At 35.7% G+C, this 25,401-nt stretch overlaps 1 protein-coding gene across 6 annotated transcripts in view; it reads left to right on the forward strand.

The window, feature by feature from the left end:
• TBL1XR1 (transducin beta like 1 X-linked receptor 1) overlaps positions 1-25,401 on the forward strand; it is a 176,140-nt gene that overhangs the window by 119,299 nt on the left and 31,440 nt on the right. For 5 of the 6 annotated variants that reach the window (XM_029939854.1, XM_029939855.1, XM_029939857.1 and 2 more), the window contains one exon: positions 15,878-15,980. The exons of the other annotated variant lie outside the window; for it this stretch is intronic. In XM_029939854.1, coding sequence (XP_029795714.1) covers positions 15,923-15,980 — 58 coding nt within the window. In that variant the 5' untranslated portion in view covers positions 15,878-15,922. The remainder of the gene's footprint in view (positions 1-15,877; positions 15,981-25,401) is intronic. 6 annotated transcript variants of the gene reach the window in all.

The following is a 25,401-nucleotide window of genomic DNA, read 5'->3' on the forward strand; positions in this document are numbered from 1 at the left end:
CAGTTCTGCCGAGGCCTAGGTTTCTTTACCTGGCAGAAAGGTAATAATGGGGCATGCCCAAGGATGTCAAGAAGAAGAGAAGCTATTATCTTACGCTTTGGATTTCTCTCAGTGTATTCACAGTAATTATTAATATAGTCACGAGTAGCGAAGAGAGTGTGGACTATGGACTTGCCATAATTAGTCACAGATGTGCTTGTATTCCCTAGCTTTCCTCTGTTCCCTACATTTCCTCCGTTCTTCCTCACAGTGCAGGGGCAGGTATGGAAATTGTACCAGGTATCCTGGAAATCTGACCATGAAGAATTTCAGATTTGTTGCTCAGCTAGCCACTTCTCTTTATTTCTTGTCTAGCTAATAGAGTATATGATTGGATCAATTCTGTAGTGCCAACGTTTGACATTATTTTTTTCCATATATATGGTAGAGGAGGGTGCCATTACTTATAGTCTTGAATGTATTCTCTTTGGGATATAAAGGTTACAAGAGGAGACCAAATTACTGTTTTAGTCGGTGGGAAAGGACTTGAGTTGTAGCTCTACATAACCTCACCACGAAACGCAAGTGATGAGTCCTAACAGACATGCAGGACGTGAGAATCTACCCTGAGAAGGAGATGTGTCGTGGTGGCGCTGCTGCTACACCTTCCTACAGCTCTTAAGAGTTTGGTAGGAAATGGGGTGCAATCTGGACCTCGGCTGTGGATATTTTTCAAAATATCATGCTTTATATTAATGAATTTCTATTTTATTACAGTGTTCAGGGCCAAGAATAATGCCAGACATATGTTAGCACTCAGTAAATATTTGTTGAATGAATGATAGAGTAACTAAATTGTAATCAAATTACTGAATCGACTAATTGTATCTGAACCAAAGTCCATTTACAGAGGTGTAGTTTCAGAAAATGGCTCATTGTTACTCTTACATGTTTTATTTAGTAGATTTCCATATGTTTTATCCAAAGTAGAACTTTTGCATGAGGGTATTTATGACTTCTTAAGTGCCTTTTTTGTTAATTTATTAGGTATAAATTTTCTGGAAACCTATGTGTATTCCAACATGAACATAACAGAAGACAAACAAGATTTATATCCTATTGCAGTCTGAACATAGTCATGGCTTAAGAGGTCTTGTGCCCCAAGTGATTGCCAAAAAGATTAGCATGAATATTGCCAAGAAGGAATCAGTTTTTATACTAGCAGTTTGTTGTACCAGAAATTAAAACTATGAAGTTTTATGTTACCAGTGCATTTTGACATAAACCCATCTATAACATGTGAACACAACATATTTTATGAAGCATATGTACTTTCTAAATTTCCAAAAAAAAATTTCATGAGAAGAATGGCATTGATTTACTTCTTGGCAAATTTCTATTCATCTCTGGCTGACTCCAGTGTAGCTGGGTTCTCACACTTCCTTCTGCATTCTCGTGTTGAGGTATGTTCTTATAGGTGAAATCTGTGAAAAAACATCTGGCCTTACAAAGATGCATAATTATAACTTTTTCAAATCAGAATAAAATTTTATTTTTCAAGTGAATTTGGGTATTTTCTTTGATACTACTAAATCTCAGGTGGATAGTTTTTTTTTTGTTTAATGTTTGCTTCTTTATTTTGTGAGATGGAGCAACAGAGAGGGAGGGAGAGAATCCCAGGCAGGCTCCACGCTGTCAGCGCAGAGCCCACTGCAGGGCCTTGTCTTACGAACTGTGAGAGCATGCATGACCTGAGCTGAAATCAGGAGTCAGACACGTAGTTAGCTGCGCCACCCAGACACCCTGCAAGTGCATCGCTTCTCAACGATTAGTTGCAATGCAGGATCTGAAATGGGATCTGTGAACTTTTTGTATTATTAGATAAAATCATTAGTCTCTCTTGAACTTAGTATACTTCATTTCTTCATGCATAATTTTGTACTGGTCCTTGGGAAAATATTTGTTCACTGAATTCTGTAGACCTTCTATATGTTCATTATACAATATAAAGAAAGAGTCCTTATCCAGAAAAGAAAGAAAGAAAGAGTCTTTAACATCACCACTGATCTCAGAACGTTTTTTGAATATTGGGAACCTTTTAACAAGCTCATGGTGGCTGATAAATTTTCCAAATCTTAATTTTCTCTTAAAAGCTTACGTTTTATTCTTGCCAACAAATATTGCTAGTTGTTTTCTTTAAAGTGACAGTTTCACTTTGTTTATTTGCAAGAAGATGTCTGCCAAATTCTCAGTATGAAAAGCCATACTTTGTCTGTTGATCTTGAAAGTAAAAATGATGTTCCATGAAAAAAGCTTGCAATTCAACAATTGCACAGTGCTTTTCTTTGAGACACCCATCATTTTAGTATGCAACAGAAGTGCTTTATAAACTGTACTTTATGTTTATTATATAGGATATCAAACAGATGTTTTATTATATAGGATATCAAATAGATGAGAAGATTTTACTAAAATTAAGCATTTTTGCTACTTTCAAGGAAATTCTTCAGTGAAGAATTTTTGTGGGTTTTGTTTTTATTTTTTTGAGTACAGGATAGTTAAGAATTCAGTGACCACTAATATAGGAAGAGGTAACCACCTTGATTTGCATTAGGATGTGAGCAGTTTCACCCACGATTGCTCTGCAACATGTAACATGAGTGTATTAAAGTAATTTTGTGAAAAAGTCAAGTAATGCCTTAGTACTGTAAAAATTTGGACCTGAGGACCCCTTTAAAAAGTCTTGGGAACCTCAGGGGTCTGTAGGGCTCACTTTGAGGCTTAATTTGTATACTAAATAAAAAAAAATCGATGAAACTTTGTCATGGACAGGACAAAGATAACAAATCTAATTTTTAGATTTGAGAACTTTGAACATTATTAGCTTTGAAGTACATTTACAATGAAATGGAAGAAATATTTTTAATAAGATAGTATTAAAATAAATATTTTAATAAGAAATATGTTTTTAATAAGATTTTTTAATAAGATGATATTTGCAGTTAGTCTATAGCCTGACCTGGTTGAGTACTTAACAAAGGATGGATACTGCAAAGCCTCAGTGTAGTTGTTCCTCTGTGAGCTTTTTTGTTTGTTTGGTTTTTGAAAAACATCTTAGAGGACAGTACTGTAAACTGTTTTCTTTCACCCTGTGAAATTGACTTCTGACACTTCCATGGTGGATTTCCGCACTTTTCAATAAAACTTCAAAGCCTACCTCAGTTTGTATCTATCATCGATTTCTACTCCATTTTCTTTTGCCTTTTGCCTTCCCAGGTTTACTGGTAGCTGGCTTGTGGAGTTTGTATGTGTGTGTATGTGTGTGTGTGTGTGTGTACGTGTACAGGTGTGTGCCAGTCTGTTACCTGAGTATTAAATTGGGTTTAAGTTGTCTTCACTTGATTTGAACAAACATTTATTACCCATTGGGATGAATGTTGATCTTCTTTTATACTTTTTTTTTTTTACCCATACTTGGATGTTTGATCTATAATAATCATATATTTCTGCCATTAGAACAGTCTTCTGCCTGTTTTTATTTTTGCTTTTCCAAATAATTCACCAAATTTAGTCAGTCCTAAGGACACTTGTTTTGATTCTCTCATGGCTTGGTAGTCTTAGTTTTGTCTACTTAGTCCTCCCCCCTATCCCCCGCCCTTTAGAGAACAAAGAGTACCCAGTTCTAGTCTAATAAACTGTTTCATAAATGCTGTTATAAGTAGTATTTATTTATAACTCTGAATTCATTATACCTAGTACCTCTTTTCTCTATTTGCCTGTAATGCCTCATTTTTAAGCAAAATTTCCATCCATTTATGTGATTATCCTTTTAAAGTTTTAGCTATGTTTTAGTCTTTCATGTCCTCATTGCATGTCTGTTCCAAAGCTAGAATATAGGCTAGTACATTGGTTTGTCGTAATTGAGAAAATTTGTTACCTTTCTTATACTGGTTCCCATTCAGAGCTTTTCTTGCTAGTTGGAGGGGACCAGCATATTGATTTTCATTTTCATACTTTCATTTCTAGGCTTCTCTTTCCCAGACAGACAGTGGTTTGCCTTCAGTTCTATGACTGATTATTCCTCAATAATTGGAAAAGATGTACTAAAGTATGGCCTATTGGGACACGTGACTGGCTCAGTTGATAGAGCATGAGACTTTTGATCTTGGGGTTCTGAATTTGAGCCCCATGTTGGGTGTAAAGATTACTTGAAAATAAAATCTTAAAAAAGTATATTTTCCAGTAGTGTTTTAATTTCTTGTCCTCTTCACTCCTCTGACAGTATTCTTTGGATGTAATTTATTTTATCATTCAATACATATTGAACCTATCCTGAAGTCATATAGTTTTGTATTTTAAAGAGATGCTAGAAGATATGTAGGTAAACCACTGATCTTTTATGTATATAGCATGTTAAAGTCCACATTTGTGGACTGTAAGGCAGCTCATCAGAGGCCTTTTGGGTATAAAAAGAAATGGAGCTTTTAGTTAATGTCAATTTAACTTAAATCAAAGTTGAATCATCACCTAATGGATGCTAGTTTACTGTTTTCTGTCTAGAGAGCTTTGCTGAGACTTAATATTGCTTAATTAAGATTCAAAATTAGTGTCCCCTATTGTTAAATCAATGGCAAATGTTCTAGTAAAAAGAATGTTCTGTAAAAACCATTCTGTTTTGTAAAAACCACAAGGTATTGTGGGTTGTACAAAAATATGTGATAGGTTGGATTTGACACACAGGCCATAGTTTTCAGATTCCTGGTGTAGATCACAGTTGAAATAAATGACTGACATTAGACGTGTCAGTTACTAATGAATAATTGAGTTGGTATGCCATTTGCCTATGTCTTTATATAAGTCAATGTTAATTTATAAAGGAGCGTTTGTTGGTCCTAATAAGCATCATGCACAATACCTAAATGTTTCTTAATGAGGTGGGCTCATGTTTTCTCTTTCCCTAATTTCTGGAGGGACATCTAACATCTGACAGTTTTTAAAAATCTATTAAAAATGTTTTATGAAAAACCACTCTATGATCTGGTAACTCTTTGCTAGCCTGTAAGATTCATACATAATACCCTTATGTTCTTATACTGACGCTAGTCATTGAAGTTTAGAAGTCAGAGACATCTAATGTTTTATTTTATAGATGAAGAAACAGAGGCCCAGAAGATTTAAATTTTCTATCTAAAATTATATAGGATACATGAGATCTTATTTTTTTGTCATGTTATCTTCAGTTTATTTCTGAGGGCTCTAGATTCTAATGAAAAAGAAGGAAAAGAAAGATACCATAGAGGCATATCCCTAAGTTATTATTACCATACTCTAGTTTCTTAAGGGTCAGAAACTTTGGAATGTCAGTGACCATTAAATCTGATAACAAAACAAAGCAACAAGAACCAAAAGAAAAAACACAGCACAAAAATTGCCTCTGTTAAAAAGAATTAGCTTTTACACTCTTACCAAAATTACTGGAAGATGCTCATGTGCCAAAAGTAGAAGGTAAAATGCCTTTGCAAACTATCTTGTTTACCTTTTTAAAAAAATTTAAGCTGAATTTTTTTTTCTCTTGAGGATGCTATAGACTTTTTACTGGCACTTTATATTCAAATGATTAAAGATAGCTCCCCCCCCCCAAAAAAAAGTCTTACATAAAACAAATGAAATATAGAGCTTATATTTTAAAAGACAATTTTCTCCTTTTTGGTGGAAATGCAAATTGGTGTGGCTACTGTGGAAGATAGTGTGGAGGTTCCTCAGAAATCCAAAATTAGAAATACCATGTATTTCCAGTAATATACCAGTAATTCCAGTACTGAGTATTTGCTCAAGGAAAACAAAAACACTAATTTGAAAAGACGAAATGCACCTGTGTGTTTATTGCACCCTTATTTGCAATAGCCAAGATATGAAAGCAACCCAAGTGCCCATTGATAGGTGAATGAATAAAAATTTTAAACATATATTTGTGTACACAGACACACACACATACACATACACACACACACACACACACACACAGCGGAATATTACTTGGCCATAGAAAATGAGTTCTTGCTATTTGCAACAACATGGATGGACCTACAGGGTATATAATGCTTAGTGAATTAGGTCCGAGAAAGACAAATACCATATGATTTCACTCATATGTAGAATTTAAGAAACAAAACAAAAAGATAGCCTCTTTATTCTAGAGAACAAACTGGTGATTGCCAGAGGGGAGATTGGTGGGGGGATGGGCGAAATAGGTAAAGGTAAGTATTAGGAGTATACTTCCCGTGATGAGTACTGAGTAATATATAGAAGTGTTGAATCATATTGTATGCCTGAAACTAATATAATACTGTATATCAATTATACTTAATTTATAAAAAGGTATTTTCTTCTTAATATGTGAATACAGATGATCTCATGAGTCTTTAAAAATGCAGTTTAAACTTAACATTTGTCCTAATGTGAAGAGTGGTAGAATTTTTGTTCTTTGGAAACATACTGCTTTGCCGTTTTTGGACTTAATATTATAGGTAGCCTTAAAAATATATCCTTAAAACGATTGATAATTAAACTGTAGTTGTAGTTCAGGGCTAATCCACAAAAAAGTAAATATGCTGTTGTTTCCCATTAATGCTTTAACAAATCAGCCTGATAATTTGATTTTGTTGTACTGGGTTTTGTTTTAGTTTTAGTTTGGGTACTATTATATTAGAAGTATTTCATTTAGAGCTTGGTGTTTTTCCTGAGATTATTAGATTGTTTCTAAATCCTAAGGTTGCACTTTATTTAAAAAAATTTTTTTTGTTTTATTTTAGTTTTTGAGAGACAGTGACAGTGCACAAGCAGGGGAGGGGCAGAGAGAGAGGGAGACACAGAATCTGAAGCAGGCTCCAATTTCTGAGCTGTCAGTCCAGAGCCTAATGCGGGGCTCAAACTCAAGAATGTGAGATCATGATCTGAGCAAAAGTCGGATGCTCAGCCTGCTGAGCCACCCAGGCGCTCCCCACCCCCCAAATTTTGGGATTTATAGTTTAAAAGTAATTTGATAAACATGATTACATTTAGTCTAATAAAATTTTGTGTAAGCTTATAAGATTTAGTATGGCAAAAGTACATTCTCAAATGTACTTTATATGTATTTTAAGCTATATTATCAAGTACTTCAAAACTTCCTTCATTGTACCATATTTTATATCCACAACAGTGTTATTGCCTAACACTGGTAGAATTTTAATTATTTTTAATGAGGCAGGAAATGAAGGGTAATGCATTTTTCAGTGCTTTTCCTAAGAGTGTTTCATGGTGGGGGAGAGGGAGCAGTTCAAGGAGAAGGGCATTGTGGGGCAGATGATTATAAAATGTTAATGTGTCCTGTTAATCTCAGTGTCTTTGAACAGGATTGGTTCCTAAAAATAGCGGCAAATTTTCAAAAAGGCAGATCCTAGTCATTGTGAGTTTAACATCAGTGATTTTAGACTCCCGATAAATAATTACAGTTTTTAAGAATTTGTAATAATGGGTATATATCAGTTTGCTAGGGCGGCCATAACAAAATCCACAGACTGGATGACTTAAACAACAGAAATTTATTTCCTCATAGTTCTGGATGTTGGAAGTCCCCAGATCAAGGTGTCGGCAGGATAGATTACTTAGAAGGCCTCTCTTGTTGGCCTGTAGACAGCCACCTTCTTTCTCACTGTGACCTCACATCGTCTTTCTTCTCTGTGTATGCATCCCTGGTGTCTCTTTTACCTCATATAAGGACACCAATCATATTGAATTAGGGTTCACCCTCATGGCCTTGTTTTAGTTTAATCACCTCTTTAAATAATGACTGTCTTCAAATAAAGTCACATTCTGAGGTACTGCTGGGTTTAGGTCTTCAACATAAGAATTCAACAGGGACAGTTCAGCTCATAAGATGGCAGTAACCACCATGACTTTACTAATGAGGGAATTGATTTAATTTCTCTCCTGTTTCATTTGCCTTCCCGCATATACTTTGTATTTTTGTTAGTTGTGATGAGTTACTTTTTGCAGCATGTGTTGGTTTTAGCAAGACAATTTCACAAGAATTTTCTACCATAACTCAGTGGGTAGTAATATGGCAGCAATGGTTTACTTTGCTGACGTAAACTGTGGTCTACTTTGCTTCACGGCAGATTGAGAACCTGGACCCAACAAATTAGTTTTGAAAAAGAGGTTAGAAGCCTATCTTTCCAGGCTATTGTAATCTGTGTGTGACTGCAGTGGCTGGCTGGCCACTTTGGACTGCCACTCCCAGCGTAGGCTACGTCAGCTGAGCACTGATAGCCTGCACTGGATGTGGGGCCTGGGCAACGGATGTCCTGGCTTGGAACGAGCAACTCCATAGGACCTTCGATTCCTAAGAATTTTGATTCTTCATAGTAATTAAATTATTTTACGTTATACATTCCAGGCTCTTTTCTGTGTGTGTGTTGTTTTCTGTCCTGAGAAAGTAGTTTAGTATTTTAATAACATTTCTGAATACATAGAAGTGTATACAGAGATGTTGTTCTCATGTGTTAGTGCTCTGACATTAAAAAGAGGAAGTTAATACTGACGAAATTAAATAATGTGTAGAATGCTTAACCCCTTACATAGCCTATAGGAGTTTCTCAATAAATGCAGATATTCTTCTTCATTTTCCGTAACATTCAAGTGAATGAGAAGGAGTGAACACACACAGGAGCACAGGTAACTTGGTACATTTCAAACATTTTACATTAAAAAGAAAATTAATTCTTTCCATACTGTGTCTATTACAGAAACCTGTGAGCCACTTGCATTTTACATTTTTTGCTTACTTATACCCTCAGCTTTAAGGTTTGTGCTTTCATAATTTTCTGTGTTTTTTCTTATCCAAGTTGGAATTAATTGTTTTCTTCACAACAACTTGTAAAGGCACAAGGTCTGGCCTTGGTCTCCTTTTTTAGCCACATCTCCAGCACCTGTCTGTTCAGAGTGATGATACATTGAAAGTGTTCAACCAAAGTTTTGACTGACTGAATGAATAAAATAAATTGGTCAGAAAATAGTGCTTTAGTGCATTTTTTCTTTCTTAGGTTTTGTTAATTGCATGACCATGTAATGTTGACTTTTCACTTCTCACTACCCTACCCCTACTATTGTAGTTCATCTGCATTTGTTTGGATTGGTTTATCACCCCAAAATAATAGAATTAACTAGAGATTTGCTTTCATGTATGAGGGGAACAGAATCAGAGATACCACTTTCCATGAGACGTGAGCTGTAGTATTATAACTATGCTAGAGCTTTTCAGCTGGAATGTCCTGTTTTACCTCTAGTTCAACATACATCAAGTGTGACTCCTCAGAGGGTTGCACTTTCTAGGCACTCATGTATATGAGTAATTTTTCATACTTTCTGGTATAGAAACTTAAAAAATGTGACTTTCCCCTCCTCTTTTTCTTATTTCTCTAAGTATAGTCAGTCACTAATTTTATAGTCATTTTTCTTGTTTTAAAACATCACTTGGATGATTCTCCCTGATTTGTGTGCCTTTTTTTGGGTTGCAACTGAAAAATCTGAAATTGGCTTAGATAATAAAATTAATTTTTGATTTCTTTAACTGAATTGCAATGGTAAATTAGCTTCAGATAGTACTTAATCCAATTACTTAATAGATAACCTGATGTCATTAATTACATCCTCTTGTCTCTTTGTGCTTTTCTGTTTCTCTCTCATCTCTGCTCTAACCTCAGTGATGTACATAGTGTCCTTGCTGTCTTGCCCACTCCTTTCTGAAAGGAGGAGGTTGTCTTTCCTTGAAACCAGCGATTTCACCAGGCTTCAGTCACCAGGAATGATTGAGTTGGGTCAGAGGGAGGTAACGTGTATCTGAGGGTTGGGGCGGGGGGGGACATCAGCTTTTAGGTGAAATTAAAATATGCTGACTAAGTGCCTTTCTTTGAACCAGTAAGTCCCTCCCCTTTAAACCACAGGGCTGAGAATGGAGTAGTCCTCCAAATGGAAGGCAGGAATAGTGGTGTCTTTTGTCAGACACTGGCAGTAGAAGCGGCAAGAGGCAAGCCACAGTTTTCTTCATCTTGCTAATTATAGTCAGTCACTACATGTCTCAGCAGCTGAGTTCCAGATAAGCCCAAGTTATCCTTCCTGTTAGGTGGACTCTCTGCACCATACCATGCCTACCATAATAATCCCCTTGTGCCCCTGTAGGTCATCAATATTTATTTGGAAAGGTAACCCTAAATGTCCAAGGTGGCATTGACAGTTACTTGCCAGTATTAAAACACAAGTCTTTTTTAAAAAAATCTTTTTAACCTTTATTTATTTTTGAGCGAAAGCAAGAGACAGAGTACAGTGCAAGCAGGAGAGAAACAGAGAGAGAGAGAGAGAGAGAGAGAGAGAGAGAGAGAGAGAGAGAGAGACACACACACACACACACACACACACACACACACACACACACACACAAAATCTGAAACAGGCTCCAGGCTCTGAGCTGTCAGCACAGAGCCCAGTGCGGGGCTCAATCCCGCAAACCGTGCGTTTGTGACCTGAGCTGAAGTTGAATGCTTAACTGACTGAGCGCAACCATGCACCCCAAAACAATTCTTATTTTTAATATCAGAAATTCCTTTAGCAGCTTTTAATATCATTGCTCTTTTTTCAACTTTTAAATGGCTGTGGCAGATATTTGTAGGTATATTTAAGATTAAATTTTCTATTTTGTCACAGTTTTGATAATGTTGAGTATTATTTTTAAATCTTTGCTAATGTTATGGCCAAATGTTTTTATGTTTATTATTGGTGAAATTGAACATTTTGCTAATGTTTCATCTAGAAGGATCATGGTATGGAATAAGTAAGTCATGAGGTTACAAGGTACAACATGAGAAGTGTAGCCAGTAGTAGTAAAATACCATTGTGTGGGGACAGGTAGTAGCCACACTTGTGATGAGCATAGTATAATGTGTGCCATGTTGTACATCTGAAACTTAATATGACATTGTGTGTTGACTGCACTTGAGTTAAAAAAAAGATTTGAATAACTATTTATTCCATTGGGCCCAGTAATTTACTTTTAAAGACTTTTTCTCATCCTGAGAAATACTAATTAATGCATACCTACCAAAAAGAAATGAAAGAAAACTACTTTAAGCATAAATGCCCTGATGGCTGTTTTAGAATAATGAAAGTTTAGGATCATCCAAATGGCTGAGCAACACAAAAATTAATTGTCTGTTATGAGATAATATGCCACCACTCTTACACATTTTGTAAGATCAAGTATTCAATTAAACATTTGGTTTTGGATCATGCAAAGGGGTTCCAGATCTCTCAACACTGTGTGGTCGCCAGGACATTTAAGAAAATCTGGTTTCTTTATTTCTACCCATGACTTTCACTTTTTTTCATTCTTTTAATTTTAAAATAATGTGATTTAGGTTCATAATTAGTCACTGGCATGCTCCAGGAATGGAATCAGAAAAGAATATATCTTTCTCCAAAGAGAAACTAGGAAATGATTAAATGTGCAAATGTGTGGAGCAGTTATTTTTCAATGTGTATATGCTGATTTCAATTTTGTGATGCTGAAAATGCTGTATGTATTCAGTTGAACAAATCTTAGCTGAATTGTGTCAACAGTCCTGTTTTTATAATATTTGTTAAATTATTCTCTATAGTTTTGAAGTAAAATATTGCATACTGTTCATTTAAAATAGTGTACTTTTAATATAAATATGTTGGCTAAATATTAGTTAAGATTGATTTTCAGGGGGTATCTGGCTCAGTTGGTTAGGTGTCCAACTCTTGATTTTGGCTCATGTCATGATCTCACAGTTGTGAGATCAAGTTCCACTTTGGGGTTGACAGTGCAGAGCCTCTTTGGAATTCTCTCTCTGCCCCTCCTCCTGCCAGCATGTTTTTTTTCCTCTCTTTTTTTCTCTCAAAATAAATAAATATTTAAAAAATCTAACATTCACAGCTGCCTATATGGCTTAGTTAGTTAAGCATCCGACTTCGACCCAGGTCATGATCTCGAAATTTGTGGTTTCAAGCCCGTCATTGGACTCCTTGCTGACAGCTTGGAGCCTGGAGCCTGCTTGAGTTTCTGTCTCCCTCTCTGTCTGCCCCTCCCCTGCTCATGCTCTTGTCTCTTTCTGTCTCTCAAAAATGAATAAAGATTTAAAAAGTTTATTAAAAAACTAATTTTTATATTTAGTTTTGGCTATTTTAATATAGCTATGGATCCGAATTAAGCAACTGCCTATAACTGATAGGAGTTTCCAATAAAAGGTTTTATGAATTTATAGGATGTTCCTGAGAGTTAGGATGGGAAAGTACACAAGCATTTCATTCATTCATTCATTCATTCATCAGAACTCAGTTCTGATATATATATAATAACTATGATGAGGCAGAATATAGCGGTATAGGATAATGTTTGGATGAGTGTCCCACTGTTGTTTTGTGACCTTGTGTAAAGATAGTTGTTCTGAAAGATACCACAATGGAGGAGATAGAGTGGTAAGACTTCTTGTGTGCCCTCTGAGAATGGGTGACGTCTAGTATCTGAATGTCTGGTGTTTACCTGAGACAGAGAAGACTAAATCCCATTACGGAGCACCCTCCTTAGCTGTGTAAGCGACCAGACCAAAATGGAGCAGTTCTGTAAAGCCATACTGAGTCCACTAGAGAGGGGGTTGTATTTTCTCTGATTTTTCTCTTTGGCACAGTGGCTTCTAAGGTGTTTTGAAAGTGAAAACTGAGTTCTTCAGGCAGGGACTGTCTTAATGTTTTATTTTTGTTGTGTTCTTTTCAGGTGTCTTTTGATGTTACAATTTACAAGAGTCAGTTTTCTACATATTCTAGAATTAAGTGTCTTTGAAAATGGACATACTCAAGTCTTTAGACTATATAGGTTTATTGCAACTGTGACTGAAACATCTAATACAGGATTGTATTAAATTTATAGTTTTTTAAAAAGGATACATTTGTACGTTTCTCTTCATTGAAAAACTGAGCTCTGCAAGGCTTGGGCCAACTTTTACTTCATTCCTACTCTTAGCATAGCGCTTTGTCTTCCCTAGGAGTACACTTGGCATAAGGGTGACAATAAGGTTCTTTCTGAGGATATAAAAGAGCTAGCTGAAGTAGGATGACAGCTGGAATAATACTTTTTAAAATTTGAATAATTCACTCTTTTCCCTTAAAAAAATGTTACTCTTGATTCCAGAAATTGACATAGCACTATGATCAATGGAATACACCAGTTCCTAGTAATTTGAACAGATAAGACCTTTTCTCCTCTACGTGTTTGGTGTTTTTTGTGATGACTTTTTGAAGTGTGTCAGCAATAGGTACTTAGTCTTAGAACTTTTATATACAAGGACTTATGTCAGTTTGGTTTGCATTTTTCTTTGCCCTGGAATATATTAGGTGATGCTGAAGCACCACTGATCACTGCTTCAAGTTGAGACACTGATGGCCTTAGCTTATCAGAACCAGCCATTAATTGAAAACCTTTGCATCTTAGGTATTTGAGCACCAGTGTTTATTATTTGAGTGTCAAACTGAATGATACATTAAAGGGAAAAGAGTACATACTTTGTTTTCTCTGTCAGTCTGTTTCACTTGGGTTCCACCTAGGACATCTCATTTTGGGAAATTATCCTGTTAATGAAATAGTGATGAATTATTCCCCTTATAAACAGATATCCATGACTGGCAAATTATGATTAAATTTCATATACTTTTATAATGGTATGGGATTGGTTGTTTTGTCTTTTAAAATCATTTGGATTAACACACTTTCAAAATTGACTATTTAATATCCACTGTGTGTGCCAGACACATTGCAACACATTACTTTGGGTCAAGATAAAATTTAGCAAGATACCCTCCAGAGCACAAGTCACCTAACGTACCATAGTAAATTGAGACAAGATGTCCTGAACCAGAACCGTCGAAGGAGTATACCTTCATCATTCCAAATATTCAGGTGGCTAATTGTACTCTCTAAGTTAATTTTTGGGGAGAATCTCTTTTTCTCTGTATGAAGGGAATTGTTACTCTTCTTTCATAGGTTCTCATCTTAGTAAGTGGAAGTACTGCTGATCCAGATTTCCTAAAAGAATCTTTTGAGTCTTTGTTTTCCCTCATTCTGTATTACTCTGGTCACACTTTGGAACCCCTCTTTCTTCCTGGCTTCAGTGCCACAGCCCAGGTTTCATTCGTCCACTAGATTACTGCAGCATCCACCTATTAGACTCTCTTCCAGTCTCCCCCTCACTTCAGAGCCAGGGTGATCTTTGTGTATTGTAAGTGTTCATTCCGCTACCTGCTCAAAACCTTTCAGTGTGTTTTCTCTAAGTGATGCTGTCAGGGCCCCTTAGAACGTGGTTTTTGTTTGTGTTTCAAGCCTTACTTCAGTGTTTTGTTTTTCTTTCTTCATCCAGCCCTTCCACCGACTGTTACTGCTCACTGGATTCCTTGTGTTCCCTGCTTTCCTCCCTCAAGCATTTGTGTCCTCACTCCCCCCATCCATCTTTCCAGTCTGAATACCAGTGATGCTTTCTTCAAGATGTATTCCCATACTGCTAAATTTGGTTAGGATTTCCTCTGTATGTGTCATTGGGAAATTGTTATTACTTCCTTGTTTGTCTTTGTTCTTTTCTGCAATAGAAGCTTGATATGCTTAGTCACCACTTTTCCCCCAACTTAGGGCAGTGGCAGTTCCTGTCACATGGTAGGCTACTCAGGTGTACGTTAATTTGTGACTTTTAAATATACTATGACCTCTGCATCATAAAAAGACCCGTGATGTGGCAGGTCAACCCACACAGGCACATGATGTTACATACCCCTTTTTACTGAATAGATGTCATTGTATTCTTTTTAAATAAAAAAAGACCAAGAAAGTACACAGTCTGGGTCAAATCTGGCTCACTAGCCTTTTATAAGGTCCACAAGCTAAGAAACGTGTGTTTTTTTAAGTGCTTTAAAAGAAGTTAAAAGAGAAATATTTTATGATACAACTTTGTCATATGAAATTCAGATTTCACTGTCCATAAATAAAAGTTTTATTGGAACATGGCCAAACTCATTTGTCTACATCTTGTTTGTTGCTGCTTTTGTACTCTAACAGAATTGAGTAGTTTTAACAGAAACTGTATATGAGTGGCAAAGCCTAATATGTTTACTGTCAGACTCTGCAAAAAAATGTTGACTTCCTTTTAAAATAATTTCCATGACATGAGAACAGATAAATATAATTAGGACATAATTAAGTTAGGTGTCAGTTTCCTTTTTTCCTCTCCCTCTGAATTCAAGGTTTAAGTATGTTCTTAAAGAATATTATTTGAGTTTTGGAAACTGTATTCCCACTTCTCTGCTTTACATGTACCTAGATCTTTTTGAAACTTGAACATTGCAAATTAGATACTGATAAAATGGAGACTTCAAATCCTACCAGATTATGTAGACAAAACCAGCATAGATGGATCATCACACACCCAATGGTCTAAAGTCCTTCTTTTCCTAAATAGTATTCTGAGTCCTTTAAAATTTTTTTTAATAGTTAAGAAAGAAAAGGAAACAACTTTTTATGCTATTGGATATAGTCAAATAAAATAGGATGTTGCTGTCTTTTTATAAATTTTGAATCCTTTTTGCAAATATGTTATCTTGCAGAAAAATAGACCCAGCCATGTTTTGGTTGTGTAATCTATTACTAACCATTGAAAAATCTGCTAGGGTTTATTATTAGGCAATTCAGAACCTTCATTTTACATCATTTAATAAAATCAAATGGTTTTTTACAACATTGTTTACATTTTGTTTAAAAATATTTTATTGAGAAAATACTTAATTAACTTTGTTTTATTTTTAGGGTTATATCCTGTGTTGTGACCTCATGGTTTAAGTGGGAATAAAGATGAGTATAAGCAGTGATGAGGTCAACTTCTTGGTATATAGATACTTGCAAGAGTCAGGTGAGTACTTTCATAAAGTAAATAGGCCTCAAATTATTCTAATATTCTCAAAATAACCTTTTATGCATTTGAAATTTGTATCAGTCCAAACTGTTGAACTTTGTATGTTTCTTTAATGTCTGGACTGCCATTTTAAAGCTATGTGTTACTGCATGGTTTAACTCTCTGACTCTTTCAAATATGTTGGAATCATGTCAGGCAAATATTTGTTAACAAATGGTTTGGCTTTCAGTGTTCAGAGACCATTTTTATAAGTTGTTATGAAGTGAGATTGCACCCGGTTAGTAGGAACATATAAACTCTCAGGTACGATCAGTTTGATAATGTATATTCACCATCCTCAGCTAAATGTTACTGATTCTAATTGCAGTTAGCATTTCAGGAACTAAATTAATGATGTTTTCTTAGAATGCTTTCATAATCATTATCCTGATTGATTTAGTTTATCCTTGACCTGAATTCTTACTAATGTGTTTATTGGTGGGTGATTAATAAATATAAATCATTGGAAGCCTTTTGTAATAAATATTAAATAAATCAGTGATTATTTTAAAACATTAAGAGGCATTATAAAACAGAAGGAAAACTACAAAGGAAAATGTGGGATGAATTAAGCAAAATTTGTAAAAATCTTCAGGGTGGATGGGGCACAGGACATGGGAAAGATTGACAGCAGTGGTGAGTTCAGATTATTAGCATGAGATGCAACCATTTGGTAGTTGAAAATATGCTGGAGAGGCTGAATTTTAGAAATCATAACAAAGTTGGAATGTTTTAATCGTAAGATGAGGCACAGTGTATAAAAAAGTAACTGTGGTAGTTGTATGTGAGGGAGGACAGAAGGCATAGAGCAGAAATTGAGCTCTTGGTTTTGGTTTTGAAACTGCAGTTATTTCTTCTTATAGGGCTCAGTAGTTGTCCTGTCTTATCTGGGGAATGCAAACATGGCCTTAGATCCTAGATCCCACGGCTTGCTGAGCTGGTCCCAGCTGCACTTCAGTTCTGAGCTCTGTTCTCCGGTGGAGGTTTTCTATTCACAGGCACTGTCACCGTTTCTCTCTGGCCTGAAACAGTTGAGAAAATGATGTCTAATGAGGGTCAGAAAGGGAAAAAGAAGAGACTAAAAGTAACCAACTAAGGCAGAATAATTTGCTGTGAAGCTTTATCAACTGGTAAACTGGTATTGAAGGCAGATCCAAAGACAGTATCTGCTGAAAATTTTGAGGCAGATTAAAATGATTAGCGAAGTGGAAAAAGCAGTGACCCCACCTAGTGATTATTACATATATAACACATATGCACATGCCTTGATACCTATTATTTAGTACCTTTGTCCAAAATGGAAAGAATTGTTAGGTCAAAACAAACTCCTGCTTTTTCTGTCTTTGAACCTGATCACCATTTAAGCCAGGCCTTTTGAGGCCTTGGACACTAGCAGGGAAAACACTGTGAAGGATCATTGGATGAGAAATGTATGCAGTGGTTTGTTAGGTGTGTTGGGAAGGCAACTGCTCCGGTTGAATCCTGTGGAACTGCTGTTTTGGGAGATCAGCTCACTAGCACCCTGTCGTTCATGCTGTGCTGAGATGAAATGGGGCAAGGTGAAGTTAGACATGTTAACGAACGCTCAGATTTTATTTGCAAACAGAGGCCCACAAATTGATTTTTATGTTGGTACAAAATATATATAGCAAGTGAAAGGAGCAGTGAAATAATACTCTGAATTAATTTCTGAAAGAGTATCCAGCAGTTAAATATTATCAAAAGTCTTCTTAAAGTTGCCAGTGTTCTCAGAGAAAACCCTTTGAAATCCCTTGTTGTAAGGTCCTTTATGCTGCAGTAAAAGTGAAGCAGGAGTTGTATTTTAAAAAACAACTTTCTGTGGTAGATTGCTGTTTATCCTGTTAAGTCCTTTATAATTGTTTACTGTGTTCTCAGTTGTGCTTTGTGTATTTAGAAAGGTTTATACTCTACAGTGTACTGCTACTGAAGTATGAGCTTAAGCCACATCTCTCAAAATGTGAGCCCCAGCCCCTCTACCAAATTTGTAACTTCCTATTTACGTTATGGTTTATAGGGGAAAATCAGATTCAGCTAATGACATTTTGACTTATGGAAGTTTTCCTAGGAATGCAACTTGCCATAAATTTAAGAACCGCCTATACCAGAGCTCTAAAGTTTGATCCTCTGACCACCTGCATCAGAATCACTTAGAGACCGGCGAGTGAGGCCCAGGAATCTGCATTTTATTAATGCCCCAGGTGATTCGTAGGCGTTATAAAGTTTGAAAGCCACTGGCTCATATTAGTTGTAGGACAATTAGAACTTGACAAGAAAGTTGACAACAGGTATGTGGCATGTTCAGGATATCTTGAAAGAAAAATTATATTTAGTAACTATTCAAGCTAGAATAGGAAGCATGAAATGTACACATTGAGATTTGGAGTGTGAGAATATCTCCTAGCAGGGAGCTGCCACTAAAAGTGGTGTGTTTCTGTTTAGAGGCAAGATTTTGCAGGAATGAGGCGGCTTGTTTATATCATGAGGATACCGTGAGACATTCATTTTAAGTTACTTCCAGAAGTAGGAAATGGGAGTTTAAGACATTTACAGTTTCTGTCAGCTCAGATCAGATTTCTGATAGAGCTCAAAATCCAACTCCTCTCAGCACTTGAGACTTACTCCAAAAGCTGTTTCTTGGTTCTGATCTCTAATTATACATAAAAAATGGCCATTTTTGCCATTGATTCAGTTTCGGAGTCCAATAACTCCCTTTCTGGGTTGTTTTAGGTATATTTCCAGGTATTTATTACTGTTAACTTATAAGAGATATTACTGAGGGCTAGTCGTTAAATATCTAAGAAATATGCAAATTACTTTAAGGCCATAAATATTTGTTTTAAAAGATTTAAGGCAATACAGAAGGAACTAGAATATTAATACTGCTACTTTCCCTATGAAAGAGTACTGAAATGGATTAGGAGATAGGAAGAAAAGAGTCATGACAAAGAAAGTATCTGTGTAAAGACCTTCAGAGGACTGGTTTGTCAAGAGTCCCCACTAAGGAAAGTAAAAATTTTTCTCTTGCTTTTCTCATTATCTAGAAGCTCTCGGTCAGAAAGTCCAAAAAGACCTCATGAAATTTCATTCTGTTTTGATAAGGGTATACTTTAGAAATGTTTTTCAGTAAGAACTTGTAGTATTTGTTCTCTGTAAAGAGTGTTTACTGTTGACTGGACTGTGGTATACAACTCCAGAAAGGATAAAACCCCTTAAATTGTGTTCATCTTAAATACTTTGACTATGTGATGATCATCCTATTACAACTATTACCAACTCCAGAAGATACCTTCTAAAAGTCCCTTGCCTGTCCCCAAGTTATATAACTTTGGATTTTTTTCCCCTTCATCTGTAACACCTGTTGCTTGTTGAAAAGGGATTACATTGGGATATTCAGCTGCAAAGGCTTTTGTTTGACATAAGTCATCATCCTCATTAAAACTAAGAGGAAAGTATATATATTGTAGGATATCTTTATTAAGTGTTGGAACTGTGGGGGAGTTTTTTTATTTTGTTTTGTTTTTTAAATTCTGTCTGCAGCCAATTCACCCTAAGCAAATTATTTTGGTCATCCATTTTGTACTTTTATGAACTAGACTTAGGGTTTCATATTCAATAAAAATTTCCTAGGGAATAAAATTTTTTCTCTTTTGAGATGACCTGAAAATGGAGTGTATTTGACAGTGTAGTGCAGTAAGTAATGATCGACTTGATTATGCAGTATGCCCCTATTTAATTAGCGTTCGCCCAAGGGCACTAATAATTTGATTGCCCTAATAACTCACATCTAGCAACTATATGCAGAATAAGCACTAAGAGGTACTGCTAAGTGCATGGGACAGAGCTCGATATAGTGTTAACTTTAGAAGGTTTATGGTGATTTGGACCTTTTAAATCTCCCCCCCCTTGTTCCCCCCTCTTCCCCTTTTACCTCACCTTTGACTCTCATGTAGTTATTCATGTGTTTATTTTTTTCCTAGAGAAATAGTACCTGACAGTCACTTGTGAACTTTTTGCTACCGTTTTTCCTGTTGCTTTGTATAAGATGTAATTTTATTTTGCTTAAATTGTGTATTTGTTTTGGGGAAGAATTCTGGAACCTAGATTAAGCTGTCCTGTATTACAGGTTTAAGAGCTCAATAACATTTCATGGTGTCCTTGATACTTTGGACACTGTAAAACAGTTACATTTTATGATGGAAAACTAACTGGCAAATGCAAAAAATAATGTCTTTATTACTGAGCTGTTTTCTAGATTGTGATTCTGAAGGCTGTAATTTTTTTCAAGTCCTCATGTTTTTAGAACGGAGGTTCATCTTGCCATGTAGTCTCCATTCATGAGAAGGTGATGATATATGTAAGCTCAAAGTATTTGATTCATGAAAGATCATCTTGTCTTTCCCACCCACCTGCTGCTCCACTGTTCACTAACCTTTTCAGGTCTCTCTAGATAGAAAGGCTTTGTACCACACTGCTTTTTCTGAGATGATGCTTCCCTGATATGTTCTATTATTTGTTTATAAGTTCATACATACTTAATTTAGAAATCTGAACATATGGTAGGCACAAGTTAACCTGAATGTTTATGTATAATGTTAAGTTTCTGATCTATAACACCAAAGAACCTATTCATTGGTTCTTTTCATTTAATGATTTTGTGTTAACCCCTACAATGGCTAGGAAAATGTCAGCAATCAAATGATAGTGTAGTTTCTTTTGACTCAGATAAAAGTAAATGAGCTACAAACATTCCTTCCTCCATTTCCTTCTTCTGATGCCACTTTTTATAAATAGGCTTTAACAACAAGGCTGAATGGAGTCAGGTTAAACTGGATATCAGTTAAACAGGCTAGCCATGAAGGCCTGGAGTGAGGAGAGCTCAGGATTGGTTATGTCCACTTTTAGTCTTCTCATTATTAGTAGTAAATTTTATGAGTAAATTGTAAGTTACAGAAGTACAAGTTGGGTGGGTATACATAATTTTGCTTTGTAATCAAATAAAATATGCAGTAACATTGATTTGTCACAAGAGTTGTACACATGACTAATTAACAATAAATAAATAAAAACAGCAAGCAGTTGTCAAAAGTAGTGGTAAATTATATACTTCCAAATCAATTTGTCTCTTTTATAAGCTGAATGACTATTTCTTTGGTGATACAGGAAATTCCTTTTTACACATCACTACTGACATACTTGTTAAAAGACAAATGCCCTTTAATAGTTGCCAACAGAGAACTTGTTCGATTTCAGTAGTAATCTTGTTTTTTTAAGGATAGCTAGCATAGTGGAGGTTATAGGGAAACATAAATTGCTGATGGCATTGTAGATTTGTACAATTTGGGGGGCAAAGCAGTTGAGTGATTATGAAAACTTCCTTTAAAAGAAATGCTCATATCTCCCTCAACATTTGGGGGGAATCCATTCTTAGGAGAAAAAAGTACATACATGGCAAAATCCTATACAGGTAGATCTTTGAGAGAAGATTCCTAAGTAGTACACGTTAGGAAAGTCCATTCATCCATTGATGGGATGAATAATTTACTAGTTGTGAGTACATTTATTGGCTGAATAGTATGAGAATATTAAAATTATTTCAGAAAATACAATTTATATAGAATGTTCATGAATGTATATATAGGACAAAATTAGGACACCGAATTGTGTAGTCCAGTGTGTTATACTGTGATGGAGGAAAACAGTGTATAAAGGAAAAAAGGAAAAAAAAATATTAACAGTTGCTTTTGGGTTTGCTATTGTAACTTTTTTTTCATAAGTGCTATATCTAAATCTTCAAAATGCAAGATCCCCTGTAGCACTTTTCTCCCTAATTCTTTTCACCTTTCCTAAAATCTTTAAGCATTTAGAGAACTTTTTGGAATAAATAGAAGCCTGGGTCTATAAGGCACAGTTGGAACTGGATTTGTGGGCAAGGAAGTGTGTGGTGATAGGAACAAGGATATAATTTTCTGAGTGAGTTTTTCTTACCTGAAGTTTAAATAGGATCTTGGATAAATTAGATTTTCATTCTGGATTGTGTTATGATAACAGTGAAGCTTTGTTTGCTGTTTTTCAGATACTCCATGCTAGTCAATGATGTCCAAGGTCTATTTTCACGGTCCTGTTTGCAAAGTACAGTTGGGATGCTCTGGAGAACTAACACATCTTTGAGATCATAGTCCCTGTCATCCCAAGGGAAAGCACTCCCTGTAACAAGCACTATATAGAAAACAGTTGTTTTGTGATCCTGTTTCTTATTTGGGAACCAAGTGTAGTCTGCTGAGTAACTATGCCTCCCTAACTCTGGCCACTGTTTGTCTTTATTCCTGAGTTACCGTATACTGAACTTAGCCTTATTCCTTTCTGGAATTTCTTTCCTACCTCCCAAATCTTAATCACCCTAGTGAATTTGTAAAGTACTTGATTACAGAGGTATTATTTAGATCAGATTTGCTCTTATTCCTGAAAAGAAGGGAGGCTATTTTAAGCAATCAAGCCAGACTTCAACATTTCACAGATTTTAGGTAGAACCTTTTTGCCTTCTATTCTGTAAATCAAAAGTTGCCCCTGAAAAAGCATTTCTTGCATATATATTTACAGATAAATGGAAATCTTCTTTGGCATGACCCAGTTCAGGTTTTAGTTTTGTTTAAGTCCTATGCTTTTTTTCTTGGATTCATAGCTATTCTGATGTGCCAAAATACATTATAGTAGAATTGCTTTTTGATTTAAGAAAAGTTTATTGAGCATTAGTTAAATTAGGTAACTAGGTTTCTAGGTTCTGGTTACTAGGTTCTAGTAAATGAAAAGATTTACTGGACATAAACTCTTCAAGCTGCCCATTCTAGTAGTTACACCATGCATACAGCCTTACGCACACAAGATAACCATTCATTGTGGTAAATACCATACATACACACATTTTAGGATTAGCAAAGAAGAGAATGATCCATCCTGGGGCAGTGAAAGGAAGGACTCTACCTCCATTCAGATAGAAGAAACTTAGGAGCATATAAGGTACAAAAGTTTGAGATAGCGTTAATGTATTCATGGTGCTACTTGTAACTGGCAGATACTTGAATTTAATGTGCAGTGGGAAAAAGGGGGGGCATGGAATTGGGGAAATGAGTCTGGAGAGATAGATAGGGTCAGATTACAATGGTAACAGTGTCATACTTAGTTTGGCCCTCATTAGGAAGGCCAAAGTGAACACTGAAAATACCCAAGTAAGGAGTGATATGGTTGGTTTTGTTCACAGGTAATACTCCAGTTGTAGTGTGACAAATGGGCTGAACTGGGGAACAAGAAGAGGAACTTGTGGCAGTAACTGTTGGCAAAGGATGATGGGGACTAAACTTTAGATTCTAGCAGAAAAGGAAAGCTGATGACAGAGACCAGAGAGGTAGGATTGATAGGATTTGGTGAATGGTGGAACATCAAGAGCCAAAGTAAAACTTAGGATAACTTTCAGGTATAATAAAGTCAGGTCAAATTTCTAAGGAAAAACAAGTTTTAAGGAGGGGCATATGAAAAGTAGTTTTGTAGGATGCCTGGGTGTCTCAGTCAGTTGAGCGTCCAACATTTTGGGGGCTCTGTGGTGACAGCTCAGAGCCTGGAGCCTGATTCAGATTCTGTCTCCCTCTCTCTCTGCCTCTCCCCTGCTTGCTCTCTTGCACCCCTCCCCTCAAAAATAAATTAATTCTAAAAATGTTTTTAATAAAAAAAGAAAAGTAGTTTTTAACATAATTTCAAGCTGCCACATAATGCTATGACTAGAAATTAAAAAAATTATGGTTGAATTTCACATTTATTGAAGCAGAGTATTTTTAATTATGGACCTTTTTAATGAGAAGTGTCAAACAATGCTAATAATCCCTTTTTGAAAACATTTTAAGCCCAGTGTATAATAACTGGAGATAGATGTAAAGGACCTGTAATAGTTTCTCTCATGGTCTCACAGAACAAATATTGGATATCTGCAACATTCCAGCCAAATTTGACATTGTTCCACCTGCAACTCTTAGGATATTCTTGGATATAAGGCTGAACTCTAAACAGGGTCTAAATGTGATGATTTTGACTGTTTAAATTGTGCTCATGGATTAGAGAGTACAAATGTCATGGACTTTGCCAAAACTTTGTGAGGCTTATGAAAATCAAAGCACTTTTAAAATGTTGCTAAGAAGATGTCTTAATGTTTCATGCACTACTGACAACACTTTCTAGCACCCTGATTTGAAAAGAGAACAACGACGTTATCCTTTATTTTCCATTAGGAAACAGGAGCTCACTCTGTCTTCACTTTTTCTTTGACTGTATTGTAATTAATTATTCAGTAGGAGCAGCAGAATGTAGTAGTTACCTCCATGGTCTCTGAATGAATTTAAATCTTTATCCTCTTAAAGAACATTACATACACACACACACACACACACACACACACACACATGATACATATGCACATATATTTATAAATACATGATACACGTGTGCACGTGTACACACAGACGCACTGAAATATTACTCAGACATAAAAAATGAGATCTTGCCATTTGCAACAACATGGATGGCACTAGATGCAAATTATGCTAAGCTCAGTAAGTTAGAGAAAGACAAATACCTAATATGATCTCACTTATATGTGGAATTTAAGAAATAAAACAATTGGGGGGAAAAGGCAAACCAAGGGTGAGAACACACTGACTGATGGTTATCAGGAGGTGGATGAGGGATGGGTTAAGTAGGTGATGATGACTAAGGAGAGCACCTGTGATGAGCACCAGGTGTTGTATTGAAATGTTGACTCACTATATTGTACACCTGAAACTAATATTATGCTATATTTTAACTTACTGGAATTTAAATAAAAACTTAAAAAGTACTTATTTTCTTAGTGGCTGTTTCCGTATCTAACTCAGATTATAAAATAATAAAACTATATATATATGTGTGTGTGTGTGTGTGTGTGTGTGTGTGTGTGTATAAAATATGGATGGTAAAGACCTTCCATAAGTGATATTGTCCATCTTGAAGTCTTCTTAAATCTTTAAGCTAGTGGGCTTTTTACCTATTTTTTTTTCCTATTTTTTTTTTTTTCCTATTTTTGACTTACTACAGAATTTATTTAGGGAGTAATGTATAATTGAAAACAGGACTCTTCAACCTCATGCTTATAGATTTCACTGCCCTATCTTTTACCCTCTCACTCCATCCTTCCCAGCCTTTATTCTTAGGTTTCTACCCTGGCAACCTGGAATCTACTTAATGTTCAAGTAGTTCTGAGTTTCCTGCTAGGGGCAATGCGGAATCATACTCGTTTTTGTTCATGCCCTTTTTAGTTTCATTCCTATGTTTCTTAGCC

Source organism: Suricata suricatta, chromosome 5 (assembly GCF_006229205.1).
Source record: "Suricata suricatta isolate VVHF042 chromosome 5, meerkat_22Aug2017_6uvM2_HiC, whole genome shotgun sequence".
Classification (NCBI taxonomy): Eukaryota; Metazoa; Chordata; class Mammalia; order Carnivora; family Herpestidae; genus Suricata; species Suricata suricatta.